The following is a 16,864-nucleotide window of genomic DNA, read 5'->3' on the forward strand; positions in this document are numbered from 1 at the left end:
GGTCCGGTGTGGGGGTGTGGGGGGGGGGGGGGGGGTGGGGGTGGATGCTGAGGGGGGGAGGAGGAGGAGGAGGAGGAAGGGTGAATCAGATGAAAAGACTTTGGGTGTGTCTCATGATGTCGTTTCACCGGGGGGGGGGAGCCACTCCCCTTTATGGCGTACCACGTTGTGTGTGTGTGTGTGTGTGTGTGTGTGTGTGTGGGGGGGGGGGGTGGGGGGGGGTGGAGGGGGGTTTGGCCCCTGATGGACCCTGATGGGTGTGGGAGGGACTCCCCCACCCCCCTCCTCCCCTCCCCTCGCCCCACCCCCACATCCCCAAAAGGGCACCCAGAAGTACCGGAGTCTCCGCCCCCCCCCCCCCCTTGCTAAAAGAAACTCTGGCCCTTGCTACTTCGGGGAGGGAGAATCAACAAAAAAAACAAACCAACCTGCTCATAGTTTCTATTCTGCCTGAACGTTTTTCTATCACATGTTGTTACTCATTTCCCCACCTTCGTCCCTCCCTCCCTCCCTCCCTCCCTGCGTGTCCCTCCTCTCCTCCCTCCGTCGTCGTGTTGTTTAGTAACGCTCCTTAGGGGTGCGTACGGGGGGGAAAAAGGGGAGTCCACACACCTTCAGAAAGCGAGGTCTTCTTCTCGCGCGCAACGTGCGGACGACGGCGGCGGCGGCGGCCAAGCCCACAACTCCACAGCTCCCATCGTTCACCCACGGATTGTTGGATTCAAAAAAGGAAAATAGTTTTGGTTCTTATGATCACTCGTTATGATTTTGATGATTGTCAAGGTGCCAGAACAGGTTGATGTCAGGCGCTGTGCTCCTGCGTCTCCACCACACCCGCGTGTGAGTCCTTTGGCGTGCCGTATTTTTCCCCTCGAGGGCCCAGCCACAAATTACCCATGATCCCCCACGGTCCCCCCCCCCTCCCCCGCCCCACCCCCACAGAGAAAACAAAGAGTTATGTGATTCTTCTCTATCTCGATCTCAAGCTTGTGTTTTTTTCCTGTCCCCCCCCCCCGCCCTAAAAAACACATTCCGAGTGCTCAGAAACGAGTCTTGTAGATGGGAAGAATGAAAAGTGCGGAGTAGGAACTTCCGGAAGGGCGAGTGAGCAGTCAGAGCAGCCTGGACGACCATCTCCCTTGCGGTGAAAGGTCAAAGGTTAGACTCGACTAGAAACTAACCCAATTAGAACAGCGCAAAAAAAATTGGACAGCCTATATATATGTGTGTGTGTGTGTGTGTGTGTGCGTGTGTGTGTTTGCCTGTGTGTGGATTGGCCACCGACCCAGTACCAGAATAAGGAGTTGATTACCCCCACCCCCAACTCCACCGCCTCCCTCACGTCACGTCCAGAGGTGGCCAGCGTTGCCTAGGGTTACAAAAAAACAGTCGCCATGACACCTGGAGATGTGAGGCCTCTGCCCCTGGTGGAAGCCAGTGAGACGAACACACCAACACACACACACACAGATAGCAACGCCATTGGCCCTTGCTGTGCTACGCTGTCACTACTTTCGGCCGATTTTTGCAGATTTACCGCAGCCTTGGCCCATCTGACCCTTCAACACGTCTGTTTTTTTTTTTTTTTACCCATGGTTACGTTTTAAACACATTCCTGTTTTACGGAAGGTACTCGCCAGAGTATCAGCCTGACCCCGATGCGTCCCCGAATAGGAACAAGGGCTGTGTCAGCATTCACTCATCAGTTAGATAGCTATTTTGTTAGATAGTTAGTTAGTCGGTTAGCTTATTGGTTAGCCGTTAGTTTAGTAAGATATACTTAGATAGTTAGTTAGTGAGTCAGGTAGGGAGGTAGTCAGTTAGGTAGTGATTTAAAATACGTTTTCAAGGGCTGATCCATCCATCCTTTTGATTGCCGTTCTGCATGACTTGCTGCTGATATTGCACAGTGAAGTGCGCATGGGCCACGCGGTGAAATCATTCAAAGAAATCCAAACGCACCCGATAAACTCGGCACACGTCCAGGACCCGACACCACACACCGGGGGTCAAAGTCAAGCTTCCGATCGGTGTCAGCTCAAACTGAACTGATCTGCAATCGGGACACATGTTAAAACGAAATACACCAAGCTGTCGTCATCTCCAGACTGAACGCACATGGAATGTACCAAGACTAATGTAAGCTATTTATCCCATCAACTCATGTTTGTTTTGGCCTCTGCCGCTGGTGTGTGTGTGTGTGAGGGGGGGGGGGGGGTGCACACCGGCATGGGCTGACCCGTCGACCTTAGCCCGTGGGAAAGCGAATAAACCTACAGCGTAACTGCTTGATATTGAATTAACCAGAATACCACATCACAAATGTTCCTCAAACACGAAATACAACTGGACATCAAGGTTTTGTTGTAATTGTTCACAATGTCTTTCATTTCCTCTTCTTACTTTACTAAACAACCCCCGCTGCCCCCCACGTCCCGTCCCCCGTCCCCCCCCGTCCCCTCCCCTCCCCTCCATCCAGGGCAAAATCCCTGCCGCCATTTTGATGTGCATTCCATTCCCCAGCCTCCTCAGACCTTTTGCGGGCTGAGTCGGCTCAGAACCACCCGCCACCTCTCGGAGGTGTGGCGGGAACGCTCGTGATCTCTCCGGGACGGCGCCCGACTCATCAACCCGTAGAGTTTTGCCTGGACCTCTTCGTGATGTCTCGTCTCTTGTTTTATAATTGTTTACGTTTTCGTCGTTGTCTTTTATTCCGTAGCATTGACTCCCCCCCCCCCCCCCCCCCCCCCACACACACACACTCCCATCCCAACCCTATCAACCCCCACCCGACCCCCCGAAGACAGCAGTGGATGTATGTAGCCACCACCCAAAGGAGTGCTCTCAAAAAAATAACCCATTCAAACCCCACTCAAAAAAAATGGATACAACCAACACACACACACACACAGGTAAATTTGCATGTGAACCTGCGTACCGCGTATGTTTGCAATCGAAGCCCCTCAGATCTATGCAGATGACCCTCACCCCTCCCAACAACAACATACCACCTATCCCCACTCCCAATAACGGCAGAACTGCACTCATCTGTTGTAAATATGTCGGGCACAAATTCGTGGCTTTCTTTCTTAAAACACCCCCCCGCCCCCAACCGACGTCCATAATCCACGTGGAAAAACCTGTGTTGTCTGTTGTTTAGCGCCATGGTTACTTTTATCGATGATTTATTTGATACTTTTTATTTTCATTTTCCCTTTTCTTTTTGTCATTTAAAACATTTTCTTTCTGGGGGGAAAAACTTGTTTTGCTGCATTTTTGGTTGTGTCTAAAGCCGTGGTGTGAGTTGATGAGTAGGGTTCAGTTGGATGTTAAACGACGAGAAGAACACGTCTTAAAAAATATATATATTAAAAAACAAAGCTTGAAATGAGAAAAGGGTTCAAACATAGAGAAAAAATATATATGATAAAGTTGTCATTTTGTCATAATAGAGATGCTTTAGTTTGCTAATTTTTTTTCTTTTTTTATACAAAAAGACTTGGATGAAGTTATTTATAAAAATGCGTCCCACAACCCATGATCCTTTTTGGACGTAAAACAAATACACATTTATTAACATTTTGTTCAAAAGAAAATAAATATAAATTATGTTAAACATGATTTGTGTTGGTTTTTTCTGTGTCAGTCACATTATGATTTGATCACGGTTTAAATTGTGTATTTTATATCGATAGTTAGGGAGACTGTATCGATGTACATACCGTTTATACCTGTGCTTAAAGTACAGTGGTAGCAACAGTTTCATCAGATGGTCGCTAGAGGGTGCTGTAGCACCATAATAAAATATCCCAATATGCGTTTCACCCGCCAATGAAGTGGTGCATTCTGTGAATGACAGGAAATATGGATTCCCCAAACCAATCAGGGCTGCTCTGATCGTGCAAGCAAAGTGTTTACGTGCGCTGTTACCTGCGATGTACCCGCCCCCTAAACTTGTGGTCCTCTGGACGAAGGGAGAGTCCTCTAATAGTTATTAGATCGTTATCACCCTAACAGGTGCCCGTTAGGGTGCGAGAAAAGATTTCGTCCAGCAGGGGGTAGTCCCGGACCAAGTTTTATTTCTATGGAATAATGATACCACTTGTGTTGTGTGTTGAACCCTTTCACAACCCGTGTCTCCTCACCAAAGAAATGGTTTTCCCAAACTAGCATTGCAGGAGCATTACCGCGGGTTTTGTGTAATACGTTTCTCCTCTCTGTCTGCAGGTGAGCTACTGCAGCTGTCAGGGCCAAGGACCTGGGAGTTAGACGCAGGGCCGACGGACTGCGGGTGTAAGTGGGACAGTCTTGGGGGGGCCCATGGGAAATTTGAAAAAAACAAAAAAAATTTGTTCAAATAGTTGAATAACATAACTAATGCGGCAATATGTCACAGCCACAGTTCAATAAATTGAGGTCTGGCTCTCAGAAGAGAAAGGTGAAGAAAGACAGGGAAGGAAGACAAAATTGAGGAAGTCAGGTTCTGACCTAATTTATTTTCTAAGAAAGCTGACCACAAACGTTTAAACACACAAGATGGTCAGTAACTTCCTCGTTATAGAGCTCAACAGAAATCACCGTCTTTTTGGGCAGCTCTGGTTCCGGAAGTGAATCTCTCATCTATTCAGTCCATATATGGATGCGATGTCATATACCTGCCTGTAGTTTGCACGTGGATTCCTTGTAATTATTGTAAATAGGCATGTCTTACAGAGTACTAAATATGGGCACGGCACAGGACACAATAACAAACAGACCAGGGCCCCGTTTCCCGATAACGATGGATCCACGCTCGTACGATCCATCGTACGATGGATCTCACGCAGCATCGTTAATTTTAGGGGAGCGTTTCCCGAAACTCATCTTAACATGAACGCGCGTGCTCTGCTCTTACGACGTCGTAGGATTGTAGCTGTCTACTCACACGGTGCTGAAATGGGCTCCGTAGGAGGGGGAGACGCAGGAATGTTGTTGGATTAAACTATATTTTGTGGCAGCAAAAAAATATCTCCCCATCAAGGCCAACAGCAGAGAAGCCTACGAAAAGAATAGACTAAGATGAATGCTACAAATATTAAAACACAATTTATACGGTCTAGGCCGACATATGCTATATCAGTCCTAATCCCGAACGCACCGTGCGTACATTGTTTCACGGCATTTTCTCCCCTGAAATAATTCCATATTAAAAAAAATAAAAAAATATCATGTGTCTGTGTGACAACTAGGCCTATAGCATTTATTTAAATGTGCTGATTTCTGAAACATGCTTTGCGCCGCAAAGAGGGCAGACTTTCTCTGATTCCTGCATTCCGTTTCATTCAGTCATTCATTCAGTGATTGACGCGCCGCGCACTCTCTAGAAACTTTGGAGTCAACATTAAAAATGCAACGTTCCATTCATTCATTATCATTCAAACGCAGAGGCATTGACATGGCTATTGCTGTTGCTGGTCTAGATCGATTCCTGCCCATATTGTTGGGCAGGGGGTATGATGGTGCGGGCAATGTAAGCGGGAATGGCACGCATCGCAGCACAGTTTCCCGCAGCAGTCTACGTACAGAAAACCACGCTCTCAACTTGGCGATTGTGCACTCCACTAAGGTCAGGGAGTTCGTAACTGTCTAGACACGGTCCAATAAATAGTGAACTCCATCACAGCCTCACCGACGCGCCTACAGTGCTCTATGTCAAACAATCGCAACAAAAAACGCCTGCAGAAATTATCCGACACCCGCTGGTTTCAGCATGATTCATATACAGTCTTCTGTCATTGATCAATATGAGGACATTTTAACCACGATGGTTGAATTAAAATCAGAGGGAGACAGCAAGTGCCGCTCGCAAGCGACCTCCCACACAAGCAACGGAATCATTTGATTTTATTATATGCCTTGTGATAGGGTGCCTTGTGACGTGGCGTTTCATCGGTACATTTATTTTTGGAATTTTAAATTGCTGCAATAAATTATATTTGTGTTGACTTCTAACATGTCTCTGTCTTTGCTGTTTAAATCTAACAGTAGTCTACGAGTAATATAGGCTATATGCGGGAACCACTGTTTTTGGGCTATTGCGAAATAGCGCCAGCTGGATAATCAGTGGTAGCCTATTGGATGACGTGTTTTAATAAAACACATCCAATACACGGAATGTCCAGCTGGTGACTCCACTGAGGCTATAGTAACGATGCATCCTAGTGCTTAACGAGTACCCCTGTAGGCGTCGTTAGCTACGAGGGTTTTAACGACGTCGTTACGTAACGATGCTTTCGGGAAACGGTCCGAAAATTCTGCGATGATCGTACGACGGTGTTAACGACGTCGTTAGGCTAACGATGCTTTCGGGAAACGGGGCCCAGATCAAGCAAAAGATACAGAAACAAGTTTTATTATCGTTCTCATAGCATAATTGCCCAAGTCAAATTTTAAGGTTAATCTTGTATTTAGCGTAAAAATCCCTAGGTCAATTTAGGCAGATAGTGATTATGGAATGTTAAAAGCACTTTGATTGGCTTATGATATAGCCAATAAAGCACAGTGAAACAGTAGCATTAGGAGAGTAGCGTTAGGTCAGATATCACAATTTGGCCAAAATATGACTTAAGTAATTATGCTATGAGGCTAACGATTATTCTTTCCATCATGTATAATATAATCTGAGCGTGTCAGTGGCAAAAACAAGAACTTTTAGAGGACATACATTAATAGTACATTTTATTTTAAGGCCTTTCTTGGCACTCAAGGACACCGTACAAAAGGTACAAAAAAGTCACTCGCAAAAAACGACAATTAGAAAGAGCAAAATAAATTATAACAATAGTAGGAGACATAGCCTACTAATTGGCATCAGGTGGAACAGGCAGTTTTGAACAGATGTGTTTTGAGTTGTGATTTGAAATGTGCGGGGGGGGGGGGGGGGGAGGGCGAGGTTGTGGATGCCCTCGAACGATAACAGGAGGACTTTGAGCCAGTGGAGCTGATGGCGGTCAGTGGTGATGTGGTGGAAGGAGGGGGGTTGGTGTTAAGCAGCCACACACAGGCGCCTAAGCGCAGTTTATGGGTGTCAAACGCCGCCCCTATAAGTCCCGCCTCCGAGGCTCCCGGTTCCCTCGGTCAAATGTCTATGGGAAATAACATGGGGTTTTTGAATGATCGTACTTAACAAACTCTGTAGGTGGAGAAGAAGTAAAAGCTGCGTCACGTTTTGAACTACACACATTTTCCATCTAGTTTCGACTGGCTTTTTGGATTGTCGGTGCCGTTAAAATAGCATTTATAATAGTTTACTACTTTAACGGCACCGACAATCCAAAAAGCCAGTCGAAACTAGATGGAAAAAGTGTGTAGTTCATTTTATCCAAAGCGACTTACAATAAGTACATTTGTCATAAGAAGTGAAACAATACATCGCCGTCGTCGGTACAGTAAAGATGTTCATAGAACCAAGTGCAAGTACTAACAATCGCCAGGCCAACCCATTCCCTGTATACAGCAGTGATAGTTAGCTACTGCAGATGCCACACAATTAAGTACAATGAATGAATACAACCTGCATTAAGTGCGTTCATTAAGTGCCAGGACGTACAACAAACAATAGTGCAACAGACAAATAAGGGACTGAATGGCTATATAGAGTCTAGGTGAACTCTGAACAGGTGGGTTTTGAGTCGTTTGTGGAAGCTGGTGAGCGACTCTGCGGTCCTGACATCAGCAGGGAGCTCGTTCCACCACTGTGGTCCCAAGATAAAGAGTTGTGATTTAGCTGATCGACCTTTGGTTGCTCTTAGTGATATGGGCCTGATGCCCATGATCCTGTACAATGATAGTCACTTCAATTCACACTTTATTTAGTCATTGCTCATTCGTGGCTAGACAGTGAGTGTGAGTTAGTGTGAGTGTGTGAGTGTGTCTTCAGAATGCATTACATTTCAAATAATGGTGCGAGGGTGTGGTGTTATGTGATTGGCTTCCAGCACACTGTCAAAACTGTCTTTCAGCCGGAGGGCGGCAACTGGTGCTAGTGATGGGTCGTTCACGAACGAGTCGGCTCAAAGAGCCGGCTCTTTTAAGTGAACGATGGGAGTCGGCTCCCGAACGCGAGCCGTTGTCTTTTTTGTTCTCCCGCACTACGTGTGCTACGTGTGCCAGCAATCAATCACGAGAACAAGCAGCGAGGGGCGGGGGATTTCGATGCGCGATACACGTTGCCTGTGACTGACAGGAGGAAAAAAGGAGAGAGACAAGTGCGAGTGTGTGAGTACAAGATGAATGAGACAAGGAAAAGAAGCAGCATTTGGATGCATTTTGATCAGTGTGAGAACACAAAGGTCAACACGCGCGCACGTGTCAAAATGAGCGTCGGAATTACGGCATGGCACCATTATAAAAGGTTTACAGTAAGTGGTAATATGAAGAGCCGTTTGGGAGCCGTTTGGGAGCCGAAAGAGCCGGCTCTTGTTGGTGAGCCGTTCCAAGAGATCCGACTCACTAAAAAGAGCGGAAATTCCCATCACTAACTGGTGCCACAAAATGATTGTCTGGACTTGAAGTTGTCGTGTCCCATCTTCTCTGCAATTTGGTCCTTCATTTGTCACTGTGACTTTCCCTGTGAACTGTCCTTCACAACTCCGTGGTCATTCAAATAACACAAACTTCCCATAGCAGTGGGGCACTGTTCATTGATTGTTGGCATGAACTGGTGAATAGCAAAGGCTGCGTCAGTGGCGTCAGCTCCACAGAAGATTGAGAAGGCTAGCTAGTAGTGGTGGATTTCATGATTCGTTTGAATGAATCAGTTTGCGTCGGTCAGTTCGCCAAGAAGAGTCGTTCGAATCGTTCGTTCGTTCGTTCGTATTTCCGGTAGCGGTGAATCATGGTTCTCAGTCACTGAGTCGGTCAGACTCAGCTCCTCCCTCGATCTCATTCTCAAACGAATCACGATCGTGCAATGGTGCAAATGGTCATCAATCAACACAACATTAACTAAGTTCCTTTTAGCTGAGGAGCGCTTCATGTTCGGAATCGGGATGTTGTTGCCCGTCTGGCTCTCGTGACTTCTCAGTCCTCGAGTCTTCACCGCTAAACACAGTCAGTGAACGAACGGCGACTCACGAGTCAGCGCGACTCAGCGACTAGTGGGTGGAGCTGGGAGTTGAGTCTCGGAGAACGAACGATACGAACGGGACAAACTGAAACGGGGAATCAGGTCGGTTTGTTCATGTTAAAGAGTCGTTCGTTCAAACTGATTCGTTCGCGAATGAGCCATCACTACTAGCTAGCTCCACTTGATTCAGTTTGGCCCAGGACAACAAAACAATATAAAAACAGCAAGCTATATAAACATATTAAAAAAATCTGAAACCTCCCAAAGTACGTTGTAACAAAGGCTAATTCCCCTTTCAAATAAATGTAAAATAAAATAAATAAGGCATCCATACATCCAATGTATGGATCTTTGTTGGCTAATTGACAGATGATTCCGTGAGTGCAGCGACCTCATTGTTCTTGTTGAGAGAAACATGGAGTGGTCTGCAACGTGTTCCAGGTGTTGGACATTCAGAGGCGGCCTAGTAGATGCGTAGACGGCAACAATCCAGTGGCCACTCTGGGTGACTCCTTATTTGTCTTCATTTGAATCTGGATTACTTAATGTTCCCATCTCCAAATCCTCCTTGACTGTGAAAGAAACAAAAACACATGCAATTAACACTAAGACATAGTACTTTTTTACATTGTTAGTTTAATATTCCAAATTTGGATCTTGTTCTAGTTTGTTTTAGCTCGCCGTTGTAGTCGAGGTGTGTTTCGATTAAGGTAACACTGGGGAGGAGGAATGAAGTAGGATGGTAAAACTATTTATTAAAGAAGGCAATCGAATCATGCAATAAAAATACACAATCCATGTATGTATGTATGTATGTATGTATGTATGTATGTATGTATGTATGTATGTATGTATGTATGTATGTATGTATGTATGTATGTATGTATATATATATATATATATATATATATATAGAACATTTTAAAATATTAAAATAAATGAAGTAAACAGAAAGCTCCACTTTCCACTCCACTTTCCTGAGCGGGCTAGGTTTCGTATTGGGAATGGGAATACACATCACCCAATTTCCATTAGTCGCTATCATATCGTCAATTGAATGTTGAATATTAGTCATTAACTTTGGCCTGGTCACCTCCGCTATGCTATACGCTATGTAATGAAAGAATACATTAAAGTGAAAGTATTATATTTTGGCAACAGTAGAATAATATATCAACAATATGTTCATTTTGTCTACAGTTTATAATCATCCTTCAAGCATTTCGTTTTTTCTTGGTAACTATTACGGTGACTGACCTGCGACTCCATTGGCTGGTTGGACTGGATCGGTTAGTTGGTCGAGATCGGCTGGTTGGACTGGATCGGCTGGTTGGTCGAGATCGGCTGGTTGGACTGGATCGGCTGGTTGGACTGGATCGGCTGGTTGGACGTTGTTCAATGTTTAATGTCTTGTTTAATGTTCTTATTTGTTTAGTGATCTTATATGTATGGACGGCCCATTTGGATCATGTTAGCCATGTTAGTGGATCTATTGGTAGCTGGCTCCTATTGGTGCCGGCTACCAATAGATCCACTCAGCCCTCGGCCTGGGTTGAGTGGCTACAGTTTGTTTGACCCCGTTGCCATGGTAACGTTTGTTTTTGGCTCGCCATTACAGCGTGGTATGTGAGCTAGCGCTACACTTTTTTTTCATGGGCTTTTTTCCCCAGATGGATAGCAAGATAAATGGCCTATTACGTAGAGAAAAATAATTTAAACAACAATTAATTGCTTTGTTTACTGTTCTTGATTGTTTCTAATGTCATGATCCCAGAGACTCACCAGGTGGTTGAGGGATGAAAGGCTCTCCTTATGGAAACAAGCATGGAAGGGCAGAAATAACATCTTTAGTGGATTACTGTCGCTATGGCAAAAGCTTACGGCACGCATAACAAAATATATATATTTTTATTAAATTGAGTAAACTGAAAGCTGCACTTTTTCCTCAAAGTCAAAGTCAAATTCCTGAGCGGGCTAGTGAAGCTGGTTTCGTATTGGGAATACACATCACACGATTTTGTTATTCTCATATCGTCAATTGAATGTTGAATATGAAACTAACTAACTTTAGCCTGGTCACCTCCTCTATACCCTCTTTAATGAAAGAATACATTCAAAGTATTACACAATATGTACCTTTTGTATACAGTTTTAAATCTGTCATCTTTCAAGCATTCCACTTAATTATTGGTGTATAATTATTAACTATTGTGACTGACCTGCTAATTCTTCTGGATCAACTTGTGGGGCTTGTGACTGGTTACAAACTGAGGAGAAACAACGGAACAAGTCTTTATTTTACCCTGTAGAGAAAAGAATGACCTCTCTAGCCTGGCTCTTGCCAGACCAAGCACGGAAGCTGCTGTCATTTTCTTCAGCACAAGAGGCGTGATCAACAGAGTTCAATTGACTCTGTACACAATTGGCAGCTTGCCGTCGCTTCCCTGTCATCATTGTGTTAAACCAGCCAATAGCGCGCCAAGGGGAAAAGCCAGCTTGGTGATTGGCTCCCGCAAAAACGTATCAAAACTAGAAAGAAATGTATTACTCTTCTCCAGACCCTTCTGTAGGGCGAACTCAAAACGCCGGCAGAATGGGCGGGGCTACCCAGTCCACACCCTCTCACCAATATCTGACACACATACAGCTGTCATAGAATGCCCCGTGTGGATGTTGCAAACCTCCACTTAAAGGAATAATCCAAGCTAGAACCAGAGGGTTAAACAGAAGCCCTGGGATGAACTGAACATTTTTGAACAACTGAACACTTTTTAAACTAAAGGGATTCAGCCAGCTTGTGTAGCTTAACATCAGTCTGATGCTGTACAGTGGGGGGGGGGGGCTCTATATCACATACACATTCTGAAGATATAGATTTGGCCAAAAGAATACTCACATATGCATTTCTTCAGAAAATCATTATGGAGGATAAATGTGGAAAGTTGATGGCTCGGACCTGGATCAGGAAGAAAGGCTAGGTCAACATTGGGGACACTATTAACACTAACTGTAGTATTCTAGTTTGTGAAACCTGTCGTGTTCAAATATTCTAAGCCTATCCATTGAACAGCTGTGTGTGTGTGTGTGTGTGTGTGTGTGTGTGTGTGTGTGTGTGTGTGTGTGTGTGTGTGTGTGTGTGTGTGTGTGTGTGTGTGTGTGTGTGTGTGTGTGTGTGTGTGTGTATCGATATAGATCTAGATATATCTCTATATATAGAGAGAGTAAAACGAGAGAGAAAAAGTGGATTGAATGGATACTTACGGCACTTCACCAGAGCATTTACAGCAAGTACTGCAATTACTGCAATTACAGCAACAAAGCATAATATGCCAACAATTATTCCGATAATCTTCCCTGCAAGGAGAGGAAAGGGAAATGAACATAAAAAGGTACCATCATCAGGTGCCCGTTCAGCGACAGGATCCACCTGTTGTCCCCATCAAACTGTGTGCCATTAAACTGTAGACACCTCACTGGGAGGTAGGCAGCGGCAAAGGTGAACAGAGGTAGGGGCCAGGCCTGACCCACCACCCACTACATTTCAAACACAACTTGGCTGTTTGATACACTGTTCTTGTTCACTGTTTTTTTGCACTGTTTAAGCACTCCCGCATGTGAATATTGGCTTGTATACTATTCTTCTTGCATATTGTTTCCCTGCATATATATTTTTTCTATTTTTTAGCATTTTGCATTTAGTATTTAGCATTTTGTACTTTTGCACACTTATACTTGTTTTTTTACTCTTATTCTATTTGTAGATACTGTTTGCTGCTGCTGGGAGTGCTATCTATCTATCTATCCTATTTGTTGCAAAAGTCAAGGTGCGCAGAATCCACACTTTGACACGCGTGTGTGTGGATTTCTTTTGCAATTCTACGTTTAAAAATACAAATTGAGAGTAAACTTACAACTTCCCAAATCCTATTCTACAAGTTAAAGCCTTTTACAACACAATTACCTTCATCCTCCTTTACCCCTCCTTTATCCTTTACCCTTCAGTGGTGACATACCTGGTTCTGGTTTGAGTGGATTATCCATGTGCATGCTGGCTTCGCTGGGCCTCACACGGGTGATCAGCCTGCAGGAGAACTTCTCAGTGGTCAGATCAGAACTGATATTCTTCAGCTGATCACCCACGGTCCACTCTCCTTTGTCTCCTCCTTTCTTCCATTCGTAGGAGACCGGTCCCAGATCCTTGGTGTCCGCGGTACACTTCAGAGCACAACTGACGTCACACACCAGCGGCTGGGTCGTTATACTGGGCGTCGGAGGGGGCTCTGGTCAGGTGAAAAGAACACAAGAACAGAGACGAGGTCTTCCCTTTGCTGTGTATCTACACCCTCCCCTTTTTTCAGCCAGTGCAGAAATCTGTGTCTGTCTGTCTGTAGTCTAGAGCCCTGTCACTTTTCATATACTTGCCTAGTATGCATATATGCAAACTGATGGTAAAGGTTAGGTTACATTTCGTCCGAATATCCCAACACTGCCAATCCATTCCAGCCGTAAGATATGGGCCGATTTGTTTTATTGCCCTAATGCCCCAGGCCATTCGTTTTGCCAATTTCTTTAGGCTATTTCATGTTTCCTTAAGGATTTTATAGACCTAAACTGGTTGCATTACCACGTATATTACAAATGCAGATCTTACTCTGTTTTGATCTCTCTCTAGAGGTGAGGACACTAAAGTTATATTCTATTATATTCCAATGACTTTGTGGTATTTGCTCATTCAAATTAGATAAGCCCCTATTTATTTGGGCTCAAGGCAATAGATGAAACACACACACACACACACAGATGACTTTAACGTCATAAGTCCTGTATGTTCCACTATTCGTCTCCAAAGAGAGCAATCCGCTATCAGCTAACTAACTCTGTTTTGACGTCTCAGAGGTGAGGCTAAAAGCAAATGTCAGGCCACGTCTGGACAATAAAGTCCTATTCTATTCTAATGACTTTGTTGTTGTTTGCTCATGAAAATAAGAAAAAAAACATTTATTTTGGGCTCAGACAAATAGATGGATCCCAATCACCAACCGATACACATACACATACTGTACACACACACTTACTGATGACTTTAACCTCATAAGTCCCGTATGGTCCACTATCCGTCTCCAGGGAGAACTGTCCGCTGTCAGCCAAGGTCAAACGATTGACGTCCAACTGCAGGGTTTGTGGATCCAACGTTGTGCGTCCTTCGAATGACGCATAGTATTTCAGGCTGTCCGGAGCCCAATCCACCACCAAGTTGGAGCCGTACTTCCACCTGATGCTGGCTGGTGGTGGAACAGCAGAAGGGTCTGGCTTCAAGGTGAGAGTCGTACCCGCTTCAAAATATTGAGTCGTTTCTTCTTGAGCTGCAACAAAAAACAAAAAGGATTGAAATGTTATGCAAATTTCCATTACAGTCTCTTTCACAGCTTTCCATATTTTGTATTTCTGATGAGATTAACAGCTTCAAAGACTTCTTGACAGAAACTCAAGACTTTTGTGAAACCATCCAGATACAAAGAGGACCAAGCTGTCCGTAGAGGGGCCACATTGGTGAGTTTTGCGCCATTCATTTCAAGCAGATAAGGCTTATATTTTCATAAATAGGGCCCTACATGGAGTGAAGTACAAGAGGTTGCAGTTATGCGAACCTCCTCCTGGTTGCATGTGGCTATAGAGCGCCACAGTGTCTGCCCGCTTTTTTAACAGTAGGTCAGTCAATTTCCCATTCATTTTGATTCTTTCATACTGGCCCTGACCTGACAGAACCCACAACCAGGTAGGTCTTCTCCTTCATAGTGACCCTGACAGAACCCACAGGCTGGCCTTCACAAACACTACGCTCCAGGGTATGGTCTGACTTGTAGTGATTTTAGGCCCTTTGGACACTCCTGTCATCAAGTCAGAAAGGGTGACTGCTGGTTTCTCTGTGGTAAACGATGGCAGTTCAGTGGCGGCGGGTCGCGCGGACTTGACTTTCGTCAGGGTGCCATAACGGTTTCCATGGTTAACAACGAGCTCCGCCAATCAGAGCCGTCGTGTTCAAGGATTGTGGGTAGTGTAGTGCTGTACATGTTTTTCTTAACTTTTCTTTTACTTGTGGCTTCTAAGCATGGCCGGAGTGGGATCCATTTTCAGCCCGGGAGTTTCAGGCCCATACTGGCCCATTTTTTTTCCAGTGATGGAAGAATTTGCATAAATTAACAGCACAAAACTCGTACTATCCCTTTTTATTATTGGATCAAAGTTTGCCAAATGAAAAATCCACCTCAAGGATGTTACTTTAACTATCAATTATATATAAAACATACAATGACCATGGGTAATGACCGAAAGGACGAGATCACGGATACAAGCGGCCGAGATGAGTTTTCTCAGGAGGGTGGCTGGCTTCTCCCTTAGGGACAGGGTGAGAAGTTCAGCCATCCGGGATGAACTCTGATTAGAGCCGCTGCCCCTCTGCTTAGAAAGGAGTCAGTTGAGGTGGTTCGGGCATCTGGTAAGGATGCCCACTGGACGCCTCCCTTGGGAGGTGTTCCAGGCATGACCAGTGGGGAGGAGACCCCGGGGAAGACCCAGGACTAGGTGGAGAGATTATATCTCAACACTGGCCTGGGAACGCCTCGGGATCCCCCCATCAGAGCTGGTCAATGTGGCCCGGGAAAGGGAAGTCTGGGGCCCCCTGCTTGAGCTGCTGTCCCCACGACCCGACCCCGGATAAACGGATGAGGATGAGGATGAAACATACAATGTTACCCCATTACATATTTGGGATCATTTCAATGCATCATGTCAGTTCCATGTGTGGGTTATCTTATATCAAATAATTTCAATATATTTTTTAAGGTCCTCTCTACCTGTCCCCTCAGTCCTGTCTTCTTCATGTATCAGGTTCACCAGCAGCATCAGACCGGCTGAACTGCTGCTCTGAGGCTACCAAATATTTGATATAATTGACTATCTATCACGTTTGTTCTGTCTTTTATATTTTACATCAAATATGTTGTCCAGTCTTGCCTCTTTAGCGTCTGACTGGCTTATCATTTCTAAAGCTACAAAAAGAGAAGGGGTGACTTTATTGCTTGGGCTAACTTACACAGATCATGTTGGAGTTTACATGTTAATTTTCACAAATTATATTTGTGATTCGTCATATGGCTTAACAACATGGCTTGTGAAACAGCATTTCACAATGGTATCGGGGTAAGTATACATTGGATGGGATGGTTCCAACATTATGGCTAATAATCAAAACCTCTATGCAGAATATGAATGGGTGTTCACTTCCGGACTTTACAGAGATGACGAGTAAGCAGGTTTAAACAATGGTGCTTTACAACACCACTCAACTCTACTGTCTATATCGTTACATTAACACTCAAACCTCGAACAATCTATACGATCACAGAGACACAGTGGCACAGAACAGATGTAAATTGGTAGCGTACATGTTTGAGTATGAAATCATATTCAGACGACATGTGACCGGAGAGAGGCGCGGTTCAGTGTGAAATAAAACAACTTCCTACCAGCCAGGACTCCCAGGACGGCCCACAGCCAGAAGAAGAGGGGACCGGAGAACCTCATGTTAACCAGGAGCAACATGTTAAAACTGTATAATACTAAACCATTATCAAGGTCAACCGATGGCATAAAGTTACCCCCGACTTTCGTGGCGTGTCATCCTCGATAGGAACAGGAAGTCATCTTCTTGATGACTGCGATCGGCAGATGGTTCGACCAATCACGAACACGGTAGCG

At 44.9% G+C, this 16,864-nt stretch overlaps 1 protein-coding gene across 1 annotated transcript; it reads right to left on the reverse strand.

The window, feature by feature from the left end:
- Positions 1-6,420: 6,420 nt before the first annotated feature.
- On the reverse strand, positions 6,421-16,765 carry LOC311369865 (uncharacterized protein). The gene is made up of 9 exons (XM_084488086.1): positions 16,633-16,765; positions 14,182-14,469; positions 13,120-13,386; positions 12,368-12,460; positions 12,003-12,062; positions 11,326-11,373; positions 10,889-10,915; positions 10,364-10,486; positions 6,421-9,678 (listed from the first exon to the last, which is right to left on the reverse strand). The coding sequence occupies exons 1-9, from the start codon at positions 16,754-16,756 to the stop codon at positions 9,620-9,622; spliced, it is 1,089 nt and encodes a 362-aa protein (XP_084344212.1). The 5' UTR covers positions 16,757-16,765; the 3' UTR covers positions 6,421-9,619.
- Between the last annotated feature and the right edge of the window lie 99 nt (positions 16,766-16,864).

This window comes from Micromesistius poutassou (assembly GCF_964030765.1).
Source record: "Micromesistius poutassou genome assembly, chromosome: 24".
NCBI classification, from domain to species: domain Eukaryota; kingdom Metazoa; phylum Chordata; class Actinopteri; order Gadiformes; family Gadidae; genus Micromesistius; species Micromesistius poutassou.